At 50.3% G+C, this 26,922-nt stretch overlaps 1 protein-coding gene and 1 long non-coding RNA gene across 5 annotated transcripts in view; one reads left to right on the top strand and one right to left on the bottom strand.

The window, feature by feature from the left end:
- ANPEP (alanyl aminopeptidase, membrane) overlaps positions 1 to 24,850 on the top strand; it is a 33,948-nt gene extending 9,098 nt beyond the window's left edge. Inside the window, exons 1-21 of one of the 4 annotated variants that reach the window (XM_083586376.1) lie at positions 2,186 to 2,798; positions 6,535 to 7,371; positions 8,478 to 8,620; positions 9,832 to 9,968; positions 10,138 to 10,264; positions 10,616 to 10,770; positions 11,124 to 11,237; positions 12,174 to 12,317; positions 12,643 to 12,708; positions 12,994 to 13,059; positions 15,555 to 15,727; positions 15,961 to 16,037; positions 17,382 to 17,521; positions 18,703 to 18,758; positions 19,839 to 19,986; positions 20,253 to 20,344; positions 21,210 to 21,320; positions 22,274 to 22,441; positions 23,051 to 23,191; positions 23,291 to 23,372; positions 24,254 to 24,850. In XM_083586376.1, the coding sequence (XP_083442502.1) occupies positions 6,713 to 7,371; positions 8,478 to 8,620; positions 9,832 to 9,968; positions 10,138 to 10,264; positions 10,616 to 10,770; positions 11,124 to 11,237; positions 12,174 to 12,317; positions 12,643 to 12,708; positions 12,994 to 13,059; positions 15,555 to 15,727; positions 15,961 to 16,037; positions 17,382 to 17,521; positions 18,703 to 18,758; positions 19,839 to 19,986; positions 20,253 to 20,344; positions 21,210 to 21,320; positions 22,274 to 22,441; positions 23,051 to 23,191; positions 23,291 to 23,372; positions 24,254 to 24,403 (2,949 nt within the window). In that variant the 5' untranslated portion in view covers positions 2,186 to 2,798; positions 6,535 to 6,712 and the 3' untranslated portion in view covers positions 24,404 to 24,850. Of the gene's footprint in view, positions 1 to 2,185; positions 2,803 to 6,534; positions 7,372 to 8,477; positions 8,621 to 9,831; positions 9,969 to 10,137; positions 10,265 to 10,615; positions 10,771 to 11,123; positions 11,238 to 12,173; positions 12,318 to 12,642; positions 12,709 to 12,993; positions 13,060 to 15,554; positions 15,728 to 15,960; positions 16,038 to 17,381; positions 17,522 to 18,702; positions 18,759 to 19,838; positions 19,987 to 20,252; positions 20,345 to 21,209; positions 21,321 to 22,273; positions 22,442 to 23,050; positions 23,192 to 23,290; positions 23,373 to 24,253 lie in introns of those variants that run through there. The other 3 variants (XM_083586377.1, XM_083586379.1, XM_083586378.1) reach the window with 3 other exon arrangements.
- LOC310749784 lies at positions 24,480 to 26,463 on the bottom strand. Its single transcript, XR_014541780.1, has 2 exons — positions 25,120 to 26,463; positions 24,480 to 25,083 (listed from the first exon to the last, which is right to left on the bottom strand). It is a non-coding gene; the product is annotated as an uncharacterized lncRNA (long non-coding RNA).
- Positions 26,464 to 26,922: the final 459 nt, after the last annotated feature.

The following is a 26,922-nucleotide window of genomic DNA, read 5'->3' as shown; positions in this document are numbered from 1 at the left end:
TATTATTGAAGGTTTGGAGTCTGCATCTTTCTGGAATGTAGGCTCCTTGGATGCAGACACCCTTTGCTTGTGAATCTCTCAACGGCATCATGTCCCTTGATAAAGCAAACAATTAGTGAAATCTCACCCCTGTCATGAACTCACCAAGTTTTAAGCACGTCAGCCTCCCCATCAGCATTCTGGGGAGGATAATATTTATTTACCTTAAAAGGTGGTGGTTAGGACCACTGACATAATGCACCTGAATATTGCTTTGTAGATAGTTGCTAAAGATATCCATTTGCATAGAAGTAGGCAGGTAAGATAACATGGAGGCAACCTGTTATCATTTCCTATATCCAGCTGCATCAGAGTTTTTGCTAAGTCACAGTTCTGGAGTGACTCACCAACCATTCACTGGCCTCCCGCAACTAACCGCTTGAGGGTTGGGTCTGAAATAACTAGTAGTTTCTGAATATATCTATTCCCACCGCAACCCCCCACAAGAAAAGTGGTGCCAGCTTTGACTTTTGGTTATGCTCTGCTATCTTCCCTACATACTCATTAAATACACAAGTAGTAAAGAAGACCCCAAGAGTCACCTATCCAGATGGGTGCAGGATCCCCCTCTCCATAGTTCACCAGCAGTTTTGCTTCCAGCTGTGGCATGGCCAGGCAAGAGCTTTTGGGGACTTTTTCAAGCTGGTCATAAACACAAAGGCTTTCCCTGGTGCTTATCCTGCACTCCTGCTACTCAAAAGTAGACTGCCTCTGAAAATAGGGGCTCTATTTAGGACCTGAGAGAGCTCTCCTTCTATTCCACAAATCTGTCTAGTCTTCCCCTCTCCCAAAAACACCATTTAAGCTTTCAAAAGCTTTAAGCTTTTGAAAAGTTAGGTGACAACAAAGTGTTGGATTCTGTTTGTTCTTCAGTGGAAGAACGTGGCTGTCATGCTGTAAAGCCTTTTCTGCCTATGCTATGTGACTTTTCTTGGTGTGAGCACACTTGGCATAAAGGGGGGGGCTGCTCTCTCCTGCCCCCCAGCCTTGTCTGTGAGAATCCAGCCAGTCAATGGTCCTTTCCAGTTTGGCTCCAGTTCCAAGGGCTGGGCTTCTGGGAGATGCTTACGTTTGTGGCTATTTCCCAGCTCCTGATGTGCATGGAAGTCTGAAACTCAGCCTGGTCAGAAACTTAGGAACTAAAGGGCTGCAGCCAGTGCTAGTTCTACTCAAAGTAGGCTAATTGAAATTAATGTACACAACTTGGTCCTACTGATTCCAACAGGTATACTCTGCGCAGGACTTAGCTGGCTACAGCCCAGAGTAAGCTTTGTCCCAGATCTTCCTTCTCCTGTGGTTTCCAGAAACTGGTATTCAGAAGCATTATTGCTTCTGGCCGTGCCGGTAAATTGCAAGTTAAACAAAATAAAGCAAGAAGAAAATGACTTCTTTGCAGACTGAGCTGTGTTTCAAGCTTTCATGGAAATGAGGAACTGGGGACTAGTCACCAGCATCAGGCTCACAGCCTGTACTTGTTCCGCTAGCCAGCCAGGCCCCCTCCAGGGGCACGTCCTCCTCACAGTTCGTGGCATGACAGGGCTTCTAAGGAATTTCCCTGTGGTCACCTTCTGCTCCCCCACTTTCCTGCCAAGGGATAAGAATAACGCTTCCAGCCATGGACACCAGCTAGGAAGGAGCTGCTGTGTCCTGGGCAGGGAGCACCAACCCACCTGCCTTCTTGCCTGCCATACAATGTTGCTTAGACCAGGTACGTGTGTGTGTGTGTATGTGTGTGTTGGAATCAGGCCTTAGGAGGGAGCTCTTTTGACTCCCCTAGGGAAAGATCTGTCCATTTTCCCCATAGCCCTTTTTGGGGGGGAAGAGTCAGTTCCAACCCTCAGAGGTCCTAGAGCATTTGTGTGGGCTCTAGTGGTGACGCCACTCCTCCCCATTAATCCAGCCTTTTAAATAAGTAGAGCATTACCTGTTGTTTATTGTAACAACAGCCCTGCGAGGTGGGCTGCTAGCATCTCTATTTCACAGACTAGGATTTCAAGCTGGGAGAAAGCAACTTGCCACTGAGTCCCTGGCAGAAGGAACGTGTAGATCAAGGCAGGGAGCTGTGATTTCTGGCACTTTGGAGGCAAGGCTGGTGCAGCCTGCCCGAAACTGGGCCCTGAGCAGGGAGAGGAGCCAGAGGCGAGTCCCTCCGCTGGCTCCTTTTCTCCAGCTCTCCCTGGGTGTGCAGCGAAAGCTGCTCCAGCTCGGAGCCTCCGGAGCCTGCAGTCAGAGGCCCTGCAAAATGACCCCGAGGATTCCCAACGTCCCCTCCCCAGAAAACGGACCTCCACTTCCAGGCTTCCCCTTCCTGCTTTCAGTACTCAGGAGCCTCCACCCCGCTTCCCGCTGAAATCCTTTCCAGATGTGACGGTCTGGCAGCTGGAGAGGAGGTGGGCCCGGGGTGTGTGTTTGTGCGTCCAGCGTTGTGGGGCAGAGTTGAAGGCGCAGCAGGAGCCTGGGACAAGTGTGGGATGACAGAGAGCGACTGGCCAGGACAGAGGCAGCCTCCTCGCTCCTTTCCCTCTCTTGAGCCTGGTTTCCTCTGTCCCGCCCAGCAGCCCAGGGGTTAAGACGGTGAGGGATCAGCGCAGGGCTGGCTACTTCCTTCGGAGCTTTGGAAAGAGCCCTCTCCTTGTGACTGGTTTTGGAGAGAGCAGCCGAGAGCAGGCCAGGCGCCGTGGGCCAGGAGAACGCCCCAGCCTGCTCCAACTAGGAACTCGGCTGTGAATGCAGCCCAGCCTGGGGATGGGGGAGTCAAGGTGAGTAGGCAAGCGGAGAGGTGTGTGGGATCATCCAGCGGATGATGACGATGATGTGGTCTCCGCAAGGCTGACGTGGGCGCCCAGGTCCCTGTGCCCCTGGGCAACCCAGATAGGCGGGGTACAAAATAATAAATTATTATTACTATTCGGAGCTGCAGGAGCAGCTTAGAGAAGGAGCTAGTGTTTATGTGCCCCGGAACTCTTAAATAGCGCCCTTTGGGGGGCCACAACACTCGCTTTTCAAAACGCTGTTTTTTCCTGCAACATGCCTGAACACAGCCTTCCCCAACCTGGTGCCCTCGGCGTCTTTTGGACTTCCATCAGCTCCAGCTAGCACAGACACCGACACCTGGGACCAATGAGATTCGTAGTCCAAAACATCTGGCGGGGAACTGACTGGGAAAGGTGGCTTGAAACATCTTTCTCCCAGGTTTTGGGGAGAAATAAGGAACTTGAGATTTTAAACAAATTTTGGACTGTCCCAAGCATACATTCCTACTAAGAGAAGAGGGTTCCTGCCCCAAGTGAGATGTCCTTTGCCCCCCCACCCCGCTTTGTCCCCCACCCTGCTGTGCCCACCATTTATAGCTTTTTCTTATACATAAGGAACTGACTGTTTTTCAACTCATAACACATTCTCAATCCTATAAAGCCATATATGGTTTAGGTCCAGGCTGTCTGAATGACCATGTTCCCTCATCCAAACCTGACTGGGCTCTTCAGGGGAGGGCCTTCTCTTGGTCCCACCACCCTCATAGGAATGCTTGGTAGGGACACAGGAGAAGTCCTTCTTGGTGGGTGCCCCTTCCTAGGGAAATTAGATTGGTTTGCTCCTGTTTGTCCTTCTGCTTGACAGGTGAAGACTTTCTTCTTCCAACAGGCTTTTGGAAACTGGGTGTTTCTAAGGAAAGCCCTGCTGCTATAATGTTTTTATTGCAGTGATATCTCTCTGTGTGTGTTTATTCCATTAAATCTTAATTCTTTTGTAAATGATTGTTAAGTTCTATGTTTTTAGCTGTTTCTACTTTAGCTATACGAGGGACGCGGGTGGCGCTGTGGGTAAAACCTCAGTGCCTAGGACTTGCCGATCGCATGGTTGGCGGTTCGAATCCCCACAGCGGGGTGAGCTCCCGTCTTTCGGTCCCAGCTCCTGCCCACCTAGCAGTTCGAAAGCACCCCCAAGTGCAAGTAGATAAATAGGTACCACTTTATAGCGGGAAGGTAAACGGTGTTTCTGTGTGCTGCGCTGGTGCTGGCTCGCCAGAGCAGCTTCGTCACGCTGGCCACGTGACCCGGAAGTGTCTCCAGACAGCGCTGGCCCCCGGCCTCTTAAGTGAGATGGGCGCACAACCCTGGAGTCGGACACGACTGGCCCGTACGGGCAGGGGTACCTTTACCTTTTACTTTAGCTGTATACTGCCTTGAGTCCATGTCAGAGAAAAGGTGGAGGAATAATAATAATAATAATAATAATAATAATAATAATAATAATAATATACAGCTGGCCAATTTTGACACTGTCCTATGCAGGAGATGGTTAGCTTCTGCCTGCCCCAGGGTTTTGTGGCACCTTAAAGACTAAAGAGCTCGTTTTGTCAGATATATGAAAGAAGGATGACCCTGAGTTGCAGGCACATATATAAGAGGTTGAGAAGGGGATTGTGAGCAGTGAGGTCAGAAGGAAGTGTTAGACAAACAAAAAATGTACAGAAGATTACCGGTTTAAGTATTAATAGAGGCTATTCACTCAAAAAGTTCTTGATAACACAGGCATCTTGGCACTCATAAGCCAATCAGCACATGCCATTCATCTAAAAAAAGAACTACCTTTGTCACAGCAAGTGATAGCACTGCACCTTTAATGAACTGCAATTCAGTGGTTTCGTATTGCAGGCAGTTCCTTTGAAACTCCTTTGTTTAAGGGTAGCTGCTCTACAGCCAGTTACAGAGTGTCCTGGAAGGAGAAAATGTTCCCCTGCTAATTTTTAGTTATTGCCATTGCTGACACCAGAGTTCTGTGCATTTATTCTTCCGAGTGGAGACTGGCCTGTTTGTCCCATGCAGACTCTAGAAAGGCACAGGTGGCAGATGATGATATGCAGATCGCTCCAGAAGAGGCGAATTAACCCCTCATGTTGCAGATGACATAGTTAGGTCCTGTAATAATGTTGTTGAGGGCAGGCACCAGAGAGGGGTGATCCTGTAGACATAGTGTACTTATGCTTTCAAAAAGCTTTTCCTTCACTGAAGGGATTGCAAGGAACTCCGAAAGAATCTTTGCAAAACTAGGTGAAAGGACATTAAAATGACAAATGTGATTCGGTGTAAGTGAAAGATGAACACTGGAGGAAACATCCTAACTTAATATATTCGCTTATGGGGTCTGAACCGGCAGTGACTGACCAAGAAAGAGATCTTGGGCCTCTGGCAGATAATGTGATAAACATGTCAACCTATTGTGTGGCAGCTGAGAAAAAGGCAAATTCCATGCTAATGATCATTAAGAAAGGGATTGAAATATCAAATATATTCAAATATCTGAAGGGCTATCCCATGGAAGATGGTGTGAGCTTGTTTTCTGTTGCTGCAGCGGGTAAGACCAGAATCAATATAGATTCAAATTACAAGAAATTACAAATTACAAGAAATGAGATTTTGACTAAACATTAGGAATAATATTATTTTCTTAAAAAAATAGTTTTTATTAAATTTTCAATTTTTACATTTCAGAATAAACATTTTACATACTTTTAAATATCCAGTGACTTCCCTTCTCCTCCTTCCATGGTTCATTGTACAAATCTTCCATTCCTGCATATTTTGCTATAACTGTTTAAATCACTTCTCCATTTCTACATTGTTCAAACATTAATCACACTGTTGAATTTATCTTAATACTGCCAGCGTTTTCAGCGGTGTGCAATTATTTCCATATATTCAATAAATATTTTCTACTCTTCTTTCAATATATGTTCTTCTTCTCTTATTCTATGTGTTAAACCTGCAAGTTCTGCATATTCTAGCATCCTAAGTTAACAATCGTCTTTACCTGGGACCTTGCTCACTTTCCAACATTAGGAATAACTTTCTGACAGTAAGAGCTGTTTGATAATGGGAAGGACTACCTCGAAAAGTGGTAGTCAAACCTTCATTGGTGGTTTTTAAACAGAGGGTTGGGGACTCTTTAGCTGTGATTCCAGCATTGGAGGGAGTTAACTATGATGCTATGAAAAAAAAGACTGCCAATATAACAATGCTTTTATTCAGATCTATGGGATGACCACACTTGGAATATACTGCCCATTTCTGGTCACCTCGCCTTAAAATGCTGTTGTAGAGTTGGAAACAGTTCAGAAAAGGGCAATCAAAATGATTGAGGGGGGTGGAGCAACATCCCTATGAGGGAAGTTTACTGTGGTTGGGGCTTTGTAGAGAAAGTTTAGAGAAAAAGGAAGGAGAGGAAGGAGAGGAATGACAGAGGTATATATGAAATTGCACCTGATCTGGCAATAGCATTAAAATCTATGGATGACCTCTATCCAATGTTGGATGATTCAGGTGATTCCTGCATGACCTTGGGGTTCCTCCTAACTGCCCTGATTCTAGGGCAGACGAAAGGAAGGATTCACACCCACCCACCCTGCCCCACCCTCCAGGAGTGAGAGAGAGGCAGGTAAAGATTGCATGCACTTTGAAGCTGCTGGCTCTCAGTTCCCCATTAACTCTCCCACAGGGCCAAGGGAAGAAGTTGTCTGCAAGGTTGGGAAGCCTCAGTGACCTTCGCCCATCTCTCAGCTGTTTGATGATTAACTAATGAACCAGGATCAGTAAACCCCAGAGCCCACATATAAGAGGCCTGCAGGTCCTTGCCTTCTCTTTCTCACAGATTCTCTCTCCTGCTATCCTCAACCATGGCCAAAGGCTTCTTCATCAGCAGGACGCTGGGCATAGTTGGGATCGTTCTTGCGGTTGCCGCTGTGGCCACCATCATTGGTCTGGCGGTTGTCTATGCAGAGGAGAAGCAGAAGTCAAGCAATGATGTGTCTGACCCAACACCATCTAGCTCCATCTCTACCGCCACTACCACCACCAGTGCTACCGCTACTACCACCACCAGTGCTGCCACCCCCAGTGTTCCTGGCACTACGGCCAACCCAAACGACCCTTGGAATCAAATGCGGCTACCCAAGACCCTCGAGCCCGTGCACTATGATGTCACCCTGCAACCCTTCCTGACCCAGGATGCTCAAGGACTCTATGTCTTCACGGGCAACAGCACGGTGCAATTTGTGTGCCTGCAGCCCACCGACCTCATCCTCATCCACAGCAAGAAGCTCAGCTACATCGAGCAAGCGGGGAACCTCGTCTCTCTGCGTGGGGTAAATGGGTCCACAGCACCAGCCATCTCTCGGACCTGGCTGCAGGAGAAGACTGAATACCTGGTGGTGCAGCTTAGCGGAAGCCTCCAGCAGAATGCGTCCTATGAGCTGCTGAGCAGCTTCCGTGGGGAGCTGGCGGATGACCTGGCTGGCTTCTATCGCAGTGAATACATGGAGGATGGGGTTCGCAAGTAGGTGGAACTGTGTGTGTGTGTTTGTGTGGTGGGGCAACCCTACAGTTCTTTGGTTCTATGAAAAATAGAGTTCCTGCAGCCAGTCTCCGTGTCTGGGAAGATCTCTGGATAAGCCTGGCAGGGTGCGAGTTGGGGAGGCTATAGACACTGGATTGTGTTAGCAGCATCTGAAGCACGGGGGAGGCCAGAGCCATCCCTCTCTGCTGCCTGGCACCCACCTGCCCTCAGGACAGGCTGGGCTTCTCCTCCCATCTGGCACCAGGTCACCAACCCTGCAGCTCTGGGGCAGCCACAGAGATCCCTAGCAAGGACCTGGAGGAAAATCCACCCAGAGTGGAACATTGCAGCAAAGGGTGGTGCTGCGGATGAAGGCAAGGGACTCCCCAGCCATTTGTACACTCCAAAGCTTCTCCTCCCTGCCCACAGCTGCTTTTTCCCTTTTGCAAGTCCTCGATGTGTCCTCCCTAGGGCCTCTGTAGAACCGCAAACCACAACCTGTTGTTTAGTTTGATATGGAGGTGCCCCACCCAGGGTGGCTGATCCCCCATAGCCCTCTTGCCACTCCTTCCTGCTTTCCTTATGTTGAGAGGAGACCAGTTTACAGGAGAGCAAAGTGGGACGGATGTGACATAGCACCGTTAGCAGGGACCTGGTGCCACTGTGGTGAGTGACTAGGTGACATTGCTTGAGAGTCTCCAGAGTTGAGCTCTGGGACTGCCCCCACCCCATGAAGTGCCCACCCCCACCCCCACTCCCGTTCTAGGACAGGGTAATGGCCAAATCAGGCCTGGAACTTCTGAGGTTGGGATGGAGACTGTTGCTACTTGACTCAGAAAAGGGGCTATGCCCCCCAAGCCCCTGCTCAGGAGCTCCAGGTAACTCCCCACCTGCACCCAACCTGGGGAGCTTCACCCACACCTACCTCCTCCCATGGTGGGTGTTTGCATTGCAACTTGCCTTGAAAATATCTGGGGAGCTAAGAAGCAGGGCAGACCCTGGAAGACACAAGCCCCCTTGTCTCAATAAATCAGGAAGACATGGCATGGCGGGTGGGTGGACGGACCTGGGGAACATGCACTGACCAGCCTCTGTCCTTCTCCCAGGGTGGTGGCCACAACGCAGATGCAGGCGGCTGATGCCCGGAAGGCCTTTCCTTGCTTTGATGAGCCGGCCATGAAGGCCACCTTCACGATCGTATTGATCCACCCATCTGACCATGTGGCTCTCTCCAACATGCCTGTGCAGAGTAAGGGAGGGTGGGGCAAAGGGACTCCCCTTGGTGGTGGTGGTGAAGCACACCTGCCACTTCCTCCTCCTCAGTTTCCATCTGTGTTCATGACACCCTCCCTCCTCTCCCAAGAGATTGCGGCTCTTTCCTTGCATGGGTAGAAGGGCAGGAGGGGAGAGCCAGACGGAAGTGGGAGGAGACTGAGGGGGAGGTTTCTGTGCCCACACTGGGTGCCTCTTGCTTCCCACAGGTACTGGATGGTGTTCCCATTAAGCAGAGTCTGGAGTCAGGACATGCTTGGGGCGGGGGGGGGGGGTCTGTGTCCAGTGGAATGGGGGAGAGAAGTCTTTGAATCACCAGAGGTTTGGGATCCAAGAGCTGCTGAATCAGCCTTCCTGAAGGGAAGAAGCCTGTGTGGGAGGAGGGAGGCGATTTCCCTTGGGAGCTCAAGTACAGAGGCTCACACCAAATTCCCAGCCAGAGTCCAAAGAGTCCATTAGGATGCACGCTATATAGACAGATATGTCTTCTTACCTGTTCATCCTCTACCCAATCACCTTCTGCCACACCAGCACTCCACCCTCTCTCATCCAACCACAACTGACTCAACCCCTTCCCCTTTTTTACTGTGCCTGTCCGACCCCTCTTTGTATGTTGAATGGAATTGGTTTTCCCCCTTTAACAGTCAGCTGTCAGGTTCCTCTTTAACTGGTTCTTCCCAGGCTTGTGGTCAGTTCACACTGGCCTCACTATTAGTGGGCTTAACAGTAATTCCACCTCAGCCATCAGGGCTGGCACTGTTGGGAACTGTCCACCAAATGAGAGAAAGGGAAGCAAGTGAGGGCAACTAGAAAAACGTGCTGGAGGGAGAGGATCCTGCTTCAGAATGGACTCAGCCACAGAGCAAAGGAACTGTGAGAGCAATGCACAGCATTGAGCTGGGTGCTGTCATTTGAGGGCAGGACCCTCTTGCCTCCTCCTTCTCTCTGGGGTAACAATGCCTGTTTGCCTGGTGATAACTGATGACACTCACAAGGTGAATGGCCACATTCAGTCCAACAATGTAGTCTACCAACTGCACTGGGATTGGGACCCTTGGACTCCAGAAACTGCAAATGCAGACAAAAAGTTATGGGGTTTTGGAGATAAACAGGGGTCATGGTTGGGTCTTGACTTTAGGCAAGATCAGCAGAGCAGGTTTATGGTCTCTTCTCCTCCCCGCACTCTAGGCACCACACAGATGCAGCTGGACGGACAGCTTTGGAACCGGACAGTATTTCAACCCACACTCAAGATGTCAACCTACTTGCTTGCTTTCATCGTCAGCCAGTTTGACTATGTGCAGGGACAACAGAGTAACGTCTTGGTAGGCGTGGCAGTGGGGAAGACCGCCTCCTTCTTGAGGGCCTCGGGAGCTCTCCCTGCTCGGAGGGATTTCTGGGCACCTATTCCAGGCAGGGACCCCAGGCCCTGCTCCCACCCAGGCTTGGTCCTCTGCTGACGATCCTTGCTGAGACATCCCTATTCCGTTTCAGATGCGAATTTGGGGCCGCCCCAAAGCCATTGCAGAGGGCCAGGGAGACTATGGCATCAATGTCACTGGACACATCCTGGCTTTCTTTGAGAGGCATTACAACACAGCTTACCCGCTCAGCAAACTAGGTTGGTGCAGAAGCAGGAGGGAGGGCTGACCCGAGGCTCGGGTGGGAAGTGGGTAGCGGGGGCTGGGGGAGCCTGCAGGGGGAAGGTGAAAATGACCTTGGTAAGATTGTTGCCCTGTGCATGACCAACATTTGATGCCCTCCCCTCCTCCTTAAGCCTAGTAAAAAGGAGCGGGATTTGGGAAGGGCATGCAAGGCTCTGGCAGGGTCTTAGAGCCCTCCTTACTCCTTCTCAAAGCCTGGTGAGTGCTTGCCCAGCTTTAGGAAGGAGGGCTCTAGGACCCTTTCAGAGCCCTCACACCTCCCCCCCCAAGCTGGTCCCAGTCTGGCTCATGGGACATTCTCTCCCCAGACCAAGTCGCCCTCCCGGACTTCAATGCTGGCGCCATGGAGAACTGGGGGCTGTTGACCTATCGTGAGAACTCCTTGCTCTTTGACCCGCTCTTCTCCTCCATTGGGAACAAGGAGCGGGTGCTGACCGTCATCGCTCACGAAGTGGCCCATCAGGTACTCTCTACGGGTTTTGGAACCACACGGGCCACTTGAGTGGGGAGGGGGATCTTGCACTTGGGTCCTGTTGATGGGCTTTCCCCTGGGGTACCTGGTTGACCACTGGGAGATCTGAGTGCTGGACAGGATGGGCTGTGTTCTGGTCTAGCTGCAGGGCTCTTCCCAGGAACTCCTGCTCAGTCAACAGACCCTCTTCACTCTCATTGGCCGTTTTCTGAAGACTTCTCCCAGCCCATGAGGTGATTGTTGGCTGGGCACCTGACACACTTCAAACCCACCCAGTACCATGCACCGAGGGAGTATTTGAGGGGGCTTCAAGGCTGACTAACCTCCTGCTTCCCCACCCCCAGTGGTTTGGGAACCTCGTGACCCTCCGTTGGTGGAATGACCTGTGGCTGAACGAAGGCTTTGCATCCTATGTGGAATATCTTGGTGCCGATGCGGCGGAGGCCACCTGGGATATTGTAAGTTGCTTTTGTGAGATAGAACAGGGCTGGATGGTGCTGGGAGACTTCTGAGGAATAATGCAGCTCCTGACCCAAGTCCTTCTCAGGCAGCCTGAGCTCTGCAAAGGTAGCTGGCAAAAGGAGAGGGCTAGGTAGTGGGGGGTTTGGAGACATATTCACCCTGGAAACCAAAGATGGCTGCTTCCAAGTGATCTCAAGGTCCCTGGATTTCTCTGAAGGTGCTGGTAAGGTCTTTCATACACTCATTTAAAGCACCTTCACCTTACTGCAAGAATTCTGGGAACTGTAGCTTACCCCTCATAGAGCTACAATTCCCAGCACTCTCAGCAAACTACAGTTCTCAGGATTTTTGGTGTGTGCGTGTGCTTTAAATGCATGGTGTACACAACCCCGGTCTCCCCACAAAACTATAATTTTCATGGCTTCTGAGAATTAAGCTGGCTTGAGAAAGAGAGCTAGCTCAGTTGGTAGAGCATGAGACTCTTAATCTCAGGGTTCAAGCCCTGCATTGGACAAAAAAAGAAAAAGAAAAGAAGAATTCCTGCCTTGCAGGAAGTTGGACTGGATGACCCTCGTGGTCCCTTCCAACTCCATGATTCTGTGAAAATAAACCCACACAGAGGCAGAGTGTGGATGCGGTCCATGTAGGAGCGAGGGAAGAGCTGGTCTTATGTTGTGGCAATGGTGTGGTTGCCACTGGAAGGGGCTCCCGTGTGGCACAGGAAGAGCCTCCAGAGCATGATGGGTCCCCTTTCCAGGTAGAAAGGGATGTAAATACAGTAGCGGGCAGTGAGCTTGAACCAGGGAGAACTAGATTTGAATCCTTGCTCAGCCATAAAGCTTTTGACCAGTCACTATCCCCCACTACACACTCTTACCTAAGAGCGTTTGTTGTGAGGATGGACCATGAGATTTTGGGGAACTGATTTGCAGAAAGACCTGATGGTCTCCAACGAAATGTACCGTGTGATGGCCATTGATGCACTGGCTTCCTCGCACCCGCTGTCCTTCTCCGAAGCGGAGATCAACACACCAGCGCAAATCAGCGAAGTCTTTGATGCCATCGCCTACAGCAAGGTGAGTGTGCCTTGGGTGGTTGGGTCTGGGGGAAGGTGGAGTGCCTGCCTCTCTTCCCTTCCCAGATGGAGCAACTTTGGCTGCAGAGAACTGAGCTGGGAGCAGCCACCGCCTTTCCCTTGGTACTTCAAAGCTAAGACTGGCAGAGGGCCACCCACCTATGAAAAGGTGGTGGTTCTGAGAGGATCAGCTGCATTACTGGGGCTCGTGGAATTATGCAAGCCTGGCTTTTGGGATTTACATTTGGGTGTGGAACCATCATGGGGGGGAGTGAGAGAGGACATCCTGTGGCCTCTCCCTTCACTGCCCTCTTCTCTCTCCACAGGGAGCTTCAGTCCTGCGGATGCTCTCCGAATTCCTCACTGAGGACCGCTTCAGAAAGGGGCTGCTGGTAAGGCCTGTCTTGGCAAGTGCTGGGTTGTTCATAGTGATACCTGCACTGCCCTGGGCTGGCGCTTCCTCCCCCTGCTTTGCTGTGGGGTGGGGGGTGGGGAGAGACATGGGTGAGCAAAGGGAAGGGTCGTGCATTCTCACCTCCCCAGCAAACTCTAATGGAGCAAAGGCAATGTGGGTTGCACACCAAGGAGGCATGGGCTTCCCAAGGGCCCAATGGCAGCTGGGATGGGGGGGCGTCAGTCTCTCTCTCTCTCTCATTCACCTTCTGTTCTTTCTGCAGTCATACTTTCAGGCCTTCGCATATGGAAACACTGTCTACGATGACCTCTGGCATCACCTCCAGTTGGTACGTCCAGTTGTTCCTTCCATTTAAAATGCCAGTGGCTGCTTCTAGTTAGGGTGGAAGGGTCATAGCTCAGTGGGAAGAGCATTTGCCTTGCAAGTCAAAGGCCCCAGGTTCAATACCCATTGATGTCTCCAGGGAGGGGCTGGGAGAGGCTCCTGCCTAAAATCCTGGAGAGCCATTGCTAGTCAGTGTAAGTAATACTGAGTTAGATGGACCAATGGTCTGACTCAGTAAAAGGCAGCTTCTTGTGTTCCTGGCCAGGCAGTGTCTGGAAGCTACTTCTCTCAGGTGCAGGTGGGGGTGAGCCTTCTTCCAAGGGGGAGGAGGGGCTTTCATAGGTCTCCCAACCATTGTTGCATCCTGGTTGGACGATGGTTTGTTCAACGTGCTGGTTATACAGGGCTCATCCAGACTTGCCCTTGTCCTGTGGATCTGAGTGGTTTCCCACTTGTCCTGCACTTTCTAGGCACAGGTCTGAGAGGTTTTGCCCTTCTCTTGCTGCTTTCTCCCAGAAAACACCCTCTTTATCAATAGATCGGTGCAAGTATCAATCTGGGGAAAACTCAATTGACATTTGATCCAATTTGGCAGTAAAGATTGGGTTTCCCTGGGGAAAGGCAGCGGGGGCAAGGGCAAGTTTGGATGAGACCATAAACACATACACAAGGTTGTTAGACACAATATTGTTTGCTGTCTTGCATGAAGTTGCCTAATTCATTTTCAAAAGCCCATCCTTATTTATAAGAACACAATTGCTTTTTGTCTTCAGCGGGCAAACAGTCATCCTCTTAGCTAATTTCTGGAATTCTCAGAAACATCTGGAAACTGTGAACACACACACACACACACACACACACACACACTCCTTGGCCAAATATATTTTCCCTGGCCTTCTTCCAGCCTCTCCCCCCACCCTCGAGGATGGGCTTTCTAGATTCTGGGTTATCTTTGGAGCTTTCCTTGAAGCCACTGACTTATCCTCAGCAAGCATGCATTTGGCCCTGTGATGCCAGGAACTCAGGTCTTTGAATGAACATGGCTTGGCCAAGGCTGGCTGTGCCTTGGTCCAACAGCTGCCTGGGTCTTAGACTTGCCTGCCTCAGAATGGTTGCATTGATTGACTTCCCTGGGACCAAATGTCCACTCTGCCCGGTTGGCTCCTTTGCAGTGCAGCTCCCTTTCAGTTCACGATCTCCTTCTTGGGCTTTTTGCTGAGCACTGCTTCTGTGTGTGTAACAACTTACAGCTGTGCATTTGGCATCCCCCGGTACAGCCGTTGCTCAAACCCTGAGCTCATTTTGAATCCTCCTCTCCTGCTGGCATTTTGCTGTCAACAGATTTTAAGCATGTCCCCCTACATCAGGGCTGCCAGTCCAGTCAGCCCATCTCCTGCCCTCCTGCCCTGGGCACTGCCCACTTAGACGGGTGTCAAATTTGGCTGAAGAGGGAAATCCACAGGATCTGAGTATAGCTCAGCCTTCCTCTCTTTCTGCTCTGTTCCTGCATTATCCACCACCCCATGATTTTCACCCTTCCTGCTTATTTAATTGGCTCTACCTTTTCTCTTTTTTTCTCCACCTCCTCCCCCCAGCCCACTCTGCTTTTGCATATTCCCTCAAAGGTTGCTTCTTCTTCCAGGCCTTAGGTTTTTCGCTCCCACCGGCCTCTTCTCCAGTCGCAGGAGCCTCAGTGACCGTGACCTGCTTCCATCTCTCTTTGCCACCCTTTCCCCTCCTTAAGTCGCATCTCTCACTGTTGAAGTTTAGACTGCAAGCTGCTGGGGGCAGAGACTTTCCTTTCCCTTGCTTGTGATGCTGAACAGTTCAGTGTCTCCTGTGCTAAATACCGGACCGACTTCATTCTCCAGAGAGGGAGGGAGGGAAGAAGAGAGCTTTTCATGTTAGTTTTTGTTCGCGGGCACTCTTTGCTTTCTGGCATGTGACCCTGTGCCAACAGCCCCCCTCCCTTTCCTTCTGCCTCTGCACACTACTTGATGGAGAAGGCTGAAAAGGGGAGGAACAGCTCCCTTATACCAAGTCAGAGTCTAGGTCAATCTAGTTCAGTACTGTCTACACTGACTGGCAGCAGCATGCCAGGGTTTGCAGGAAGGAAGTATCTCCCAGCTGAGGATTGAACCTGGGACCTTCTGCATGCAAATCAGATGCTGAGCTTTGCCCTTTCCCCTTAAATATTACCTTTGGGATTTTCAACAGAACTGGGTTATTTCCTGGTTGTCCATCCATAGCTATGAGGGCTAAACCCTTATGTGGGGCTGGAGGGCTCAGCCCTAGGAGGGCACCTTGAAGCAACATAGAGTTTTGGAAAGGGGTGTGTGACTGTGACCAGAAGCCACAGCTGAGTGTTTTGCATTGATTGCATCTGACAAAGCTTATGATGCCATAATGTGTTTGGTAGGCTTTACATTGCCACAAGTCTTCTTGATTTTTTTTTGCTATGAATCCCTGTGCCTCATTAACACTCCCTCCTTTGGACAGGAAGTAGATCAAGACAGGTTTGAACTCCCTGGCACAGTCAAAGAAATCATGGACCGGTGGACCTTGCAGATGGGCTTCCCAGTGGTGACTGTGGACACCGCTACTGGGAGCCTCACTCAGAAGCATTTCTTGCTGGACCAAACATCTGTTGTTCACCGACCCTCACAATTCAAGTAAGTAGGGAGCCCTGAGCCACAGACTCCGTGGAAAGGCCACATCCAGTCCAGAAAGACCTGGAGGAAAGAGTGTGCTTGTGTCCAGAGCATTGTGGCCATTGGCAGTTCCTGGCAGGGCATCACTAGACTCCCTGGCCAGTGCACTCTCCTGCTCCTCCTCCTTGGAAGCCAAGAGACCTTTGGCTTGATTCAGGACAAGGGAGGACACACCTGTCTGTTTCTTTCTGCAGCTACACCTGGATCGTCCCTATCTCCTCGATGAAGTCAGATAATCCAATACCCTTGTACTGGCTCACAAGCACAACAGGTACCCTTCACTGCGACCATCTTCCCAGCTTTACTGTGATGTCGCTGGGATTATTATTGCATTCAATTGACTTTTACTCAAAATACACCCACTGAAATTCATGGCTGTAGCTAACTGAGGACCATTAATTTTCAAAGGGTAAAAGTTTGTTGAATACAACTTCTTCTTCTTCTTCTCCTCCTCCTCCTCCTCCATCTTCCCCTCCTCCTCCTTTAACATATTACCCACCCTTCACCAACAGGCCCCAGGGCAGCTTACAACTATTCAGTATTCAATATTTAAAATAGCTAAGTTGCAGTCACAGGAGTAGGGTGGGTCCTGAAAACATGTATCTTGGGTGTGAAAGGCCAGAGTAAAGAGGTTCGTCTTCAGCATACATGTGGGGAGGGAATTTCACAACTTAAGGGATGCCACAGAGAATGCCTTCTTCTCCCAGGTGTTCTGAACCGCAGACCCAAAGTAGGCCTCATGGGAGTGGTTGGGTGCAGGATAACAAAGAAGGATGCCCAATGATCAGTTCTAGTGTTTTATTAAGAAGAAGGGTGTAGACTTGCAGCAAATCAGCCTGCCAGGTCTCCTAGCCGTTACAGACGTGGGACGGGCACCTCAGCAAGGGGACAGATTGTCCTCACCCAAGCAAACATTCATACATTTTTTTAATACACAAAGCAGTATATGTCACTTTGTCTAGGACTTCTCATCCCTTCACCTGACTAGAGGAGACGACAGGTGGCAGCTACCGAAATCTTACAGATAGTTCCCCTTTCTGGGCTCAGAGCCCAGCACCCAAGCCCATAGATAAGGATGACATCAAAGCAAGCCAGTTAGCAAAAAATATAAACATATATGAGTTCGTTGCTACAACTACCAATAAATTATGGGGTTATCTTGACTACTGAGATGGTGTTTGCAGAGCGTCCAGAACAGTTCACCTTTGGTTCAACACACTGGGCCACCCCCACAAGTTTCTGAGGGTGGAGGAACTACCAAGAGGGCCCTCTCTGCTGATCTTAGCACCTGGGAGGGTCTGTAGAGAACAATATATTAGGCCTTATATACAGATTATATCCAGACCAAAGTACTGGGTCACCCCAACCTTGCAAGATGGTTGCTTGGTTGAGGCTTTTAAGTAAGTTTTGTAGTCAAGTAGGCAAAAGTGGCACCATACTATTCCCTGGCTAGCTAGAGAAGAGGGACAGCCATCCCCATTGCCAAGAGATGCCTTTCTAGCCATCTTTCCTAGAACCACACTTTGTAGCTGGGCCACTCTGAGCCCACCTTGGCAGGGGGAGGGCAGTTGGCTCTAGAGCACACGCAAGGTCACCCCTCTCTCTCTCTTTGCAGCTCAGAACTCCAACTTCTCAATTGGGACTGATCCTACCACGTGGCTGCTCCTCAACATTAACGTCACAGGATATTTCCGGGTGAACTATGACCAGGAGAACTGGGACAGGCTCCTGGAGCAGCTGAAGACAGACCACCAGGTAGCCACAGACCTGGACTCCCTTCTCCCCCTCTCTACACAACCAGGGTCCCATTCATCTGAACACAGCCAGGTCTCCATCTTCCTCCAGTTCAACTTCTCCAAGGTCTAACTGGAGAGTCTGTGAGGCAAAGGCTTCCCCCCCCCCGCCCCCGCAGCCCTTGAAATACCATTCGCTTTGGTGACTGATGGAGATCTGTGTGGGGGAAATACTGTTCCTGTCTCAGTATTATTTATTTATTTCATAAAAGTTATACACTACTTGATTGTAAAAAAACACACACACCATCAAAGTGGTTTACAAAAGGTAAAACAGTAAAATCAAGGGTGGGAGGGAATTATTCTGCTGAAAATGGCTCCCAGAGTGGCTGACAACAACCAGTAGTACTATAAGACTGACTTTGCTCTCAGGGTTACAATCTAAATGACATAGCACAAAAGGAAATGGGCTGTTTCGGACAGACTGGGAGCCCCAAACCAGGGACTGGTCCACAACTCTGAACTAGCAGGAAATGCCAGCAGTGTTCTGCCTTCATCATGAGTCTCGGGCGAATGTGGGAACCTGGCCTTGCAAGGCGGGTGGGGCAGGGCTCCCCTATGCTTGGACTTGGCTTGGTCTAACACAGAGGTTTTCAATCTTTTTGAGTCCACAGCTCCCTTGACCAACTACAGTACATTCTTTCTCTGGCACCCCTGTGGGGCTCAGGAGCCCAGTTAAGTCACCCCTTGCCTGCAGAGCTGGCAGCCTCTCACCCTTTTCCACACACCCTCCCTTGTGGAGCGTTCCCTCAGCCTCGTCTCCTCTCCTCTCTCCTTGGGAGTCCCGAGGGCAGCTGCTGTTGCCATGCCTGGTCTCTGAGCTGCCCCCGCCCCAAAGAGAGGTGCCTCCCAGAGGCACCGTTCGCCTGCGGAGCTTAGAGCCGGGGCTGCTACAACAAACAGCTGTGCAAACCTTTGGGAGGCAGAGACGTAAGAGGGCATCAGAGGAGGGAGGAAAGGAAAGAGGGACAGAGGCCAGTGTTGCCCGCGATACCCCTGACCATCTTTCAAGGCACCCCAAGGTGTCACGGCACACTGGTTGAAAACCACTGGTCTAACATTTCAGCTCCCTTCCTGCCCTCACCCTTTCCTACCAGCCTCCTATTCCTCCCATCCTGACCAGCAACTTCTGCTGTTTTCCAGAAAATCCCAATTCTTAACCGTGCTCAGCTGATCGATGACTCCTTCAACCTGGCCAGGTGAGACTTTGGGTTACCTACAGCTCCCCTGTATCTGGGAGTGACTAATCTCCATATACACTTGCAACCCTATTCAAGCCGAACCTCTGTCCAAGTGCCCTCTGGTGGCGTATGAGGATACAGCAGGGTTCTTGTGCTGCTTGGATGCAGAAGTGGCTATTGTCGGTGCTCTCAGGTCCAACCTGCCTGGTCCTTCCTGGGCTGGCCTCTGGAACCAGTGAGCCAGTCTGGGGTTGACGCACATTCCCCCACCCACTTATGTGGAGTGTGCATGCTCTGATTTTTCCAAGGCACCCAGGCTTACTGCTGCTCTTGTGTAAAATCGAAAGAGTGTGAGGTGCCTGAGCTCGTCTGCCCAGAAATTTCCCCTTGCAAAGGTCCATTGGGTCCCCTAGTAGTGACAGCAGGGCACTTTGCCCATGCTCAGGAGCTTCACATCTTCCTGGGCCAGCCTTCCACATCCTGATGCCTCCGGATGTTTTGGGTTACGGGCTCTTTCAGACTGTTGCAGCTTTTGGATGGGATTCGGTCACATCTTTGCAAATTTGGATTGCCTTGTTATAGTTGACTGGGACTTTTGCACAACCAAAGCTGCTCTCCCAAAAGAAACAGGCTTTTTGCAAGAAGGGAAGTGACGAGGAAACAAGTAACTGCACGTTTATTCAAAATTCAGTCTAAACTATTTAATTTAATCCATTCAACAAAATGGATGGACTCGAATCAGTGATACCAGCTTTTCAAATTCTGATAGTCATTTACACCTTCAGCACCCACTTAACCCTAACCCCTTGCCTCTTAGTACCCCCAAGGCAATCCTCCCCCAGAGCACCCTCATTGGAAATCACTGGTCTAAAACACCTGGAGGGCTCTAGGTTGCAAAAGGCTGCATAAGTCTCACTGCTGGCACTGCAAACAGGACTCTGGGTTAGGTTTTGATCCAAGAATTGTGGGGGTGGGCAATGACTTCCTGTGGTCTTGGTGGCCTTAAATGCAGGGCTGCTGAACTGTGCAGGGGATGGGAGGGGCCCCACCAGCCTGCTCCACACACACACTCCACCCAAAGCGATCTCAATCTTCCAGGGCAAATTACACCAGCACGGAGCTGGCCCTGAACACCACCCTTTACCTGGGGAATGAGAGAGACTACCTGCCCTGGAGTGCAGCACTCAGCAACCTGGGCTACTTCCAGCTCATGTTCGACCGCAGCCAGGTGTATGGGCCCATGCAGGTGAGCTCTGGTCGTGGTGGGCATGGGTGGGGGTTCCAGGGACGAGGGGCTCCAGGTGGGCTGGGAGGGAGGAGGAGAGAGTGTCACTCCTGCACCCTCGGAGAGCCCCCCCCCAGCCTCACCCTACAAATGGGGAAGGGCATTCCCAGCCAATGCTAATCAGGGATGGAGTTGGGCAGGGGGCTACAAGGCAGGCATCAGCCCATTTCTTTCTTAGAGAGAACGTTGCCTAATGACCGCTGCGTTGTTCTCCTCTCCCTCTGCAGAAATACATCCAGAAGCAGGTCACTCCTCTGTTCAATTATTATAAGAACCTCACCGCTAACTGGACCAAAATCCCAGATGGCCTGATGGACCAGTGAGTTTCCTTGGACTGAGGGGAATGTGTTGGGGGGGCACTGGAGGGGCTAGGCTGGGGTTGACAACTGGCCTGGTTGGGGCAGGAGAACCCTCAAAGGAGGGGCTAATCTTACTGGCCAACTGTCTCTGCAATGCAGCACCAGGTGTGTGTGGGGGGGTGTCTGTTGCCTCTTGCTCCTCTTTCCAGCTCTCACTTTGGCCCTGGGCAGGGGGGAGGTGGGAAGATAAGCCTCCATCCCATCATTTCACAGTGGCAGGGGAAAAGGCTGAGAGGCTTCCTCTGTGCCCGAGGAATAGTGCTCCAAGCTGGGAACCATAGCTGTCAACTTTTCCCTTTTCTTGCAAGGAGTCCTATTCGGTATAAGGGAATTTCCCTTAAAAAATGGGAAACGTTGACAGATATGCTGGGAACACACTGTGCCTGGGATTTCCAGGTCCAAGCTGCAGCCAGGAGGCCTCCTGAGTTGCTTTTCTCTCCAAGTCATAGAATCACCAAATTGTAGAGCTGGAAAGGACCCAAGCTTTATGAGGAATGGTTGAAGGAACTGGGTAGGTTTAGCCTGGAAAAGAGGTGACTGACAGGAGATATGATAGCCATCTTCCAATACCTTGAGGGCTGTCACGTGGAAGATGGAGCAAGCTTGTTTTCTCCTGTTCTGGAGGGTTGGTCACGAACCAATGGCTACAAGTTACAAGAAGGGAGACTAAACATCAGGAAAAACTTTCTGACACTAAGAGCTGTTTGACAGTGAAATGGTCTCCCTCAGGAGGTTGTGGACTTGCCTTCCAACGCCAATATTCTATGATTCTATGACCTCAAGGTTCATCCAGTCCAACACCCTGAGTTTCCTTTCCCTGCCCAGGTACAACGAGATGTCCGCCATCAACACAGCCTGCTCCTTTGGCATCTCTGAGTGCCAGAACTTGGCCAGTGACTTGTTCAACACTTGGATGAATAATCCCAGCAATAACCCGTAAGTGTTTGTGGCTATGCCTGATGGTCCAGGACAGACCTCTGGGGAGCCCTCCGCCCCTTGAGCAGGCCAATCCCTCAGGCTGGTTTGGGTTCACATCCACACCAAACAATGAAAGCACATTTGTAGAGCTTTAACAGTCACTGCTTCCCCCAGAAAATCATGGGAATTGTAGTTTACCCCAACAGAGCTATGATTCCCACTGCCCTTAAGAAACTACAGTCCCTAAGATTCTTTGCAGGAAGTCACGTGCTTTAAGTGTGGAAGTGACCCTCGCTTTTTCCAGATGTAAAGGTTGCAATCAGATACATCATTTCCAGTAACTCCCACAGAGCACAGAGAGATTTACTTCCAAGAAAGCATGCACATGGTTGCACTGGAGAGGCAAATCCTCTAGATCAAAGTGAAACAGCAGTGCCTTTTTACACCAGTCAGGCAAGTTTGCATCTCTGTTTCATTTTGCAGAGAAAGTCCACTCCTGCAGGATCTCAGGACACAAGAGTGATCCGTGTGTCCTCAGCTGCTGCTTTGCCAGCTAATCATAAATTTAGTTTATTTATTTAGCAATTTTTATATGCTGCTTAATCAAAAACAAATACATTTCTAAGAGTGGTTTGCAGACCAGTATTATTATTGTTTATTTATATCCCACTTTTCTCCTGGACCAGGGCTCAAGGTGACTTACAAATAAAAATTGTGGAACAAAGCTAAAATAAAAGAACTAAAAATCATTAAAAATCAACTAAACACCAATAGGATTAAAACAATATATATAAAAATAAATCCATTAAAAATAGGATCTGTTAATAACAGCAATAAAATAGTAGCACAAAATATTCACTGGGGTGTAAATGCATATCTTAAGGGTGTAAAATGAGTATTTTAAATTGTAAAACAGAAAATTTAATACAAATTATGCAAAAAATGAATCGTTTCTTCATTCTCGCCTTCAGGATCACACCCAACCTGCGCTCTGCCATCTACTGCAGTGCCATTTCTACAGGTGGGGAGGAGGCCTGGGACTTTGGCTGGCAGATGTTCCTGAATGCCACCGTGGTGTCTGAGGCTGACAAGCTCCGTTCTGCTTTGGCCTGCAGCCAGGAGCCCTGGATCCTCCAGAGGTGAGGTGGCCCCAGCCGGACAAGACCCTTGTAGGGTGGAGGTGGGGATGAGGAGGATGCGCCAGGCTTCTTCAGAACCTAGGGATGAGCAGGGGCCAGCCTTCCTCTAGTCAGGCCTGTGGCCCCTTTCACCTGGGAGATGCACTCCCAGGAAGCAAGCGGCAAGGGGCAGATGTGGTCTTCAAGGACTGAATAAGGTGGAGAGAGGGCCAGGTTTCAGCCAGGAGAGGGCCTCTTCATGCCAGCCAGTAGCGCCAACTTGGGCCCGCTTTCACTGCGATGGGATGACGTTGCAGCGCAGTGCGAGCACATGCGCTCCAGAGCCACAGCAACACCTGAACCAGGGCCTGAGCCTCCACTGTGGGGTCTCTGTCTGCCACACGGCCTCCACCCACAGCTGCAGCGGGCCCCAACAGAGGCCCATGGCAGAGTTGCAGGCCCTGGCCCGGTTGCCACTGGGGCGCCTGAATGCCAGAGGTAAGGCAGCGGTGGTGGTGGTGGGGGAGGTTGGGCAAGGGCGAGGTTTTGTGGGTGCCCAGACCCCCAGGGTCCCCTGGAGTTGCTGCCAGTGGTGCCAACTCAAGGACCTGCCCCCATCCGGTTCCACAGGTACCTTGAGTTCTCGCTGGACCCCACGAAGATCCGCCGTCAGGATGCCACGTCCACCATCATCAGCATCTCCCGCAACGTGGTTGGGCAGGGCCTTGTGTGGGACTTTGTCCGGGCCAACTGGAAGACGCTCTTTGACCAGTGAGTGGGGTGATTTGAGCTGGTGACAGGGGAGGGGCATTGGTTGTGTGTGCCCAGGCTCACCCTTTCCTCCCGTTACCCCCCTACCCACCGAACCAGGTACGGCGGAGGCTCCTTCTCCTTCTCCAACCTGATCCAGGCGGTGACGCAGAGATTTGCTTCCAACTTTGAGCTCCAGCAGGTAAGGACTGTACACAGTCGGATGAGCAGGAGGGAGGCCTGTGCAGAGTGTGGGTGGGGGGCAAACACCTTGATGAGCCAGAAGGCATGACCCTTCGCAGGCCACCCAAAGGATACCAGGCACTCCTCAGAACACCCAAGGCTTGGTGGAGTGCTGGAAAGACCACCCCATGGATCTGGGCCACAGCCTCCCCCAGTTCCAGACCCCCACATCTGCCCTCCATTTGTTTGAAGTGGGGGCTTCCAACCTGCCCTGGGCAGCCACACTTTAATCAATAAGGGTTATAGCGTAAATTAAACAACTGTTTTTTTTTATTAAAAAAACCAGGTTTTTTTTTAAAGGGGCTACTCAGGTGAATTGCACGTCCATCCTCTCCCCCCACCCTGCTCACCCCTGTGGCTACTGTTGTGTTCATTCTTTTTTTAAAAAATATATTCCTTGCCTTCCACTAGCAGGTCCCAGGGCAGGTTGCAACAATTTAAGTGTTAAGAAGTGGGACAATTCTTTACAAAAAAAATGAGTTCTGTTCTACATGGGTTGCTCACGTAGCAAAGGATGGTGTTGGTTACCCCAGTGTAAAGCAAATGGCACTTTTTAGTTAAAAATCCACAATTGCTTGTTTATGTTCCACCTCCCCTCCAAGGTGGAATATACGTACATGTGATAGATAATTCCTCAGCACAACCACCCTGCAAGGTAGGTTAGGCTGAGAGAAACTGGGGCTGGCCCTCAAGGTCGCCCAGTGAGCTTCATGGCTGAGTGGATGTGTGTGGATTCGAACCCAAGTCACCCAGGTCCTAGTCCAGCATTCTGACCACTTCCTCACACTCTCCGATGATGACAGTGACGACCCCTTGCCTGCTTTCTCTCCCTCCCGGCAGCTGGAGCAGTTCAAGGCAGACAACGCGGATGTGGGCTTTGGCTCGGGGACACGAGCACTGGAGCAGGCCCTGGAGAAGACGAAGGCCAACATCCAGTGGGTGGCTGCGAACAAGGAGCCTGCCCTGAAGTGGTTCCAGAGCCAGCTGTGAAGGTCTGGGGGATCAGGCTGAGGTTGTCCGCAAGCAGTTTTGCTGCCAGTCTTTCCACGGTGCTCTGGAGTCCCCCTTTACTGCCAAAGCTGTCTCTTCTCCCCCATCCTTCTGTGAGCCTCATCCTGCTCCTTCCTGGCCACTGAAGAGGTCTGGCCACGTCCACCACCCCAGATTCCTTTCTGCCCTGGGGCAAACGGGCCACGCTTGCTTCTTTGCACTGCCCAGAAGCCTCTTCTCTTGCACTGCCTGTTTCCACATCTGCCTCAGGGGTCCTGGGAGGGGGGAGGGAGGGGAAAGAGAGAGGGGTCCCCCTCTCGACCATGGTGATGTTCCCCCACCCAGAAAGCTCTGTATATTTTTATACCCCTAACTTTATAAATTTTTAAACCCTAACTTTATAAATTTTTAAACCCTAACTTTATAAATTAAAAATAGTATCCTGAATTATATGCCCAGGCTGTTCTTTAATTTATCAGTGGGAGGGGTGGGGTTCTCTGTAGCTCTGTGTATCTCCCCCCCCCCAAAAAAAAATCTTTGTGAATTGAAAGAGACCAAGTCTTTGGGGTTAGGGAGTGGGAAAGAGAAAGAGAAAGAGAAAGAGAGATAACCTAAATCAGTGATTCCCAAACTTTTCCAGGCCACTTTCCCTTGGTTCCATAAACTCATCCCCAGTGCCCCTGCTCTACCCAATAAAAGCTGCTTGCACTACCCACTTAGGAAGATAATAACACAATAAAATTCAAAGCAGTAACAATTAATTGCACGTTTATTCAAAATCCAAGTAAAACCATTAAGTTTAATTAATTCAACAAAATGGATGAAATTGATCTGGTGATACCAGTTTTTCAAAGTCTGGTAGTCATTTACACCACCAGCATCCTTGGCTGCCCCCTTGCCTTTTAGCAGCCCCGTGGGGAGGGGGAAGTTCTGCCTACTTTGGGAACCGCTGGTCTAAAACAAACAAAAATAACCTTGGATTCAAGCAAGAAGACTGCCGCTTATTAATCATACAAGGTTTTTTTTGCTACTTTTAAGTGTGTGGCCTTGTGGACCCTCACAACAACCCTGTGAGGTAGGGCAATGGCCAGACAGAGAGGGCTCAATGAGTTTGTGGCTGAGCAAAGGTTTGAAGAACCCAGCAGGTCCCTGGGAGCCAGGTCCCCAACTGCGCTTGCTGCAGTCAGAGTGGATCTTTGGACTGGAAACCTCCAGAGAGAGAAGATGCTGCTGTCCTGATCGTGCCCCAGCGTTTGGGAGCTCTGAAGAAGAGGATCTCCTGCTGATGGGGACGAGGATGCCTTCAGGGCAGGTGGAGGGTGCTCAGGACAACCACAGGACCTCCTCCTTTGCTGTGGCTTCTCCTCTGTGGCTGCTTCTCACCCAGCAGGCTCACCCTCTTAAGGTCTGGCTGCTCCACAGGAAACCACAGGAAGGGTGCTGGGTGGGGAGGTCCCAAGTAGCTCTGTAGGTGCCGTCCTGAGGAAGCCAAGAAAGGAGTCACAGATGGGTAGGGAAAAGCAGCTATCAGGCAGCACTCTGTTGGGTGAACTTAGTTCTGGGACCTATTGGTGTTATTTTTATAAATTATAAATATATATTAATTGCATTTATACCCCACCTTTCCCCCCAAGGAGGCGTACATGGTTCTCTCCTTCGGTTATTCACCACAACAGCACTCAGGCTCGGCTGAGAGCAAGTGACTGGCGCAAGGTCCCCCAATGAGATTCATGGCTGAGTGGGGATTTGAACCCTGATCTCCCAGGTCCCAGTCTGACACTTCCACCATTATCCTACACTGGGGTATGCACACTGCGCATAGAAATGCACTGCAGTTACTAGGACTCTTTGTTGTTTATCCATCTTCCCTCTACATTCCCTATGCTGAGCAATTTGCAGTGTATAGTAATATTTCATGCTTTTTAAAGATGCACTCGCCAGAAAAGTAAGTAAATCAAAAAGCACACCAAGTTGTCAATACCTTATAAAATATGGATTGTTCCATTACACATAATAACATAGAACTAGATATATATATCAGAGAAGGGTAAGAAACGTTATTGAGGGCTCTTTCATTCAAGGAGAATAGAAAAAGATCAGGACTGTTCATCTTAAGAAAGGCATGGCTAAAGACCCTTTATAAAAAAGGGTGCATGCAAATCATAAATAGGGTTTCATCATTTCACACGGTACTGGATTTAGAAACCATCAAGGCCTGGTTTACTCTGCACCTGCTCAGGGAAATGCATGTTTTCCATATATTCCAGAGCTGGAACTTCTTATTCAAATCCCAGCCAGTCCTGGCTCAAATGTACTTCAGGGACTGCACCTGGGAGGCAGGGAAACCAAATCCCCGCTCCCCTTGGCTGTATCTTTAATTAATTAACATTTTTATTGTTCCCAAGGGTGGGTTTCCAGCGATACGGTATCCAGTTACGAAATGAAAACAAGTAAAGCCGTAGCAACCCTCTGCCTGCTTCAGAGAGATCTAGCAGCCTCCCACTCCCATCCGTGGGGCA

The sequence above is a fragment of the Podarcis filfolensis genome, assembly GCF_964270895.1.
Source record: "Podarcis filfolensis genome assembly, chromosome: 14".
Taxonomy (NCBI): Eukaryota; Metazoa; Chordata; class Lepidosauria; order Squamata; family Lacertidae; genus Podarcis; species Podarcis filfolensis.
The sequence above is the reverse complement of the archived record's forward strand: the minus strand, read 5'-3'. Positions and strand labels throughout refer to the sequence as shown.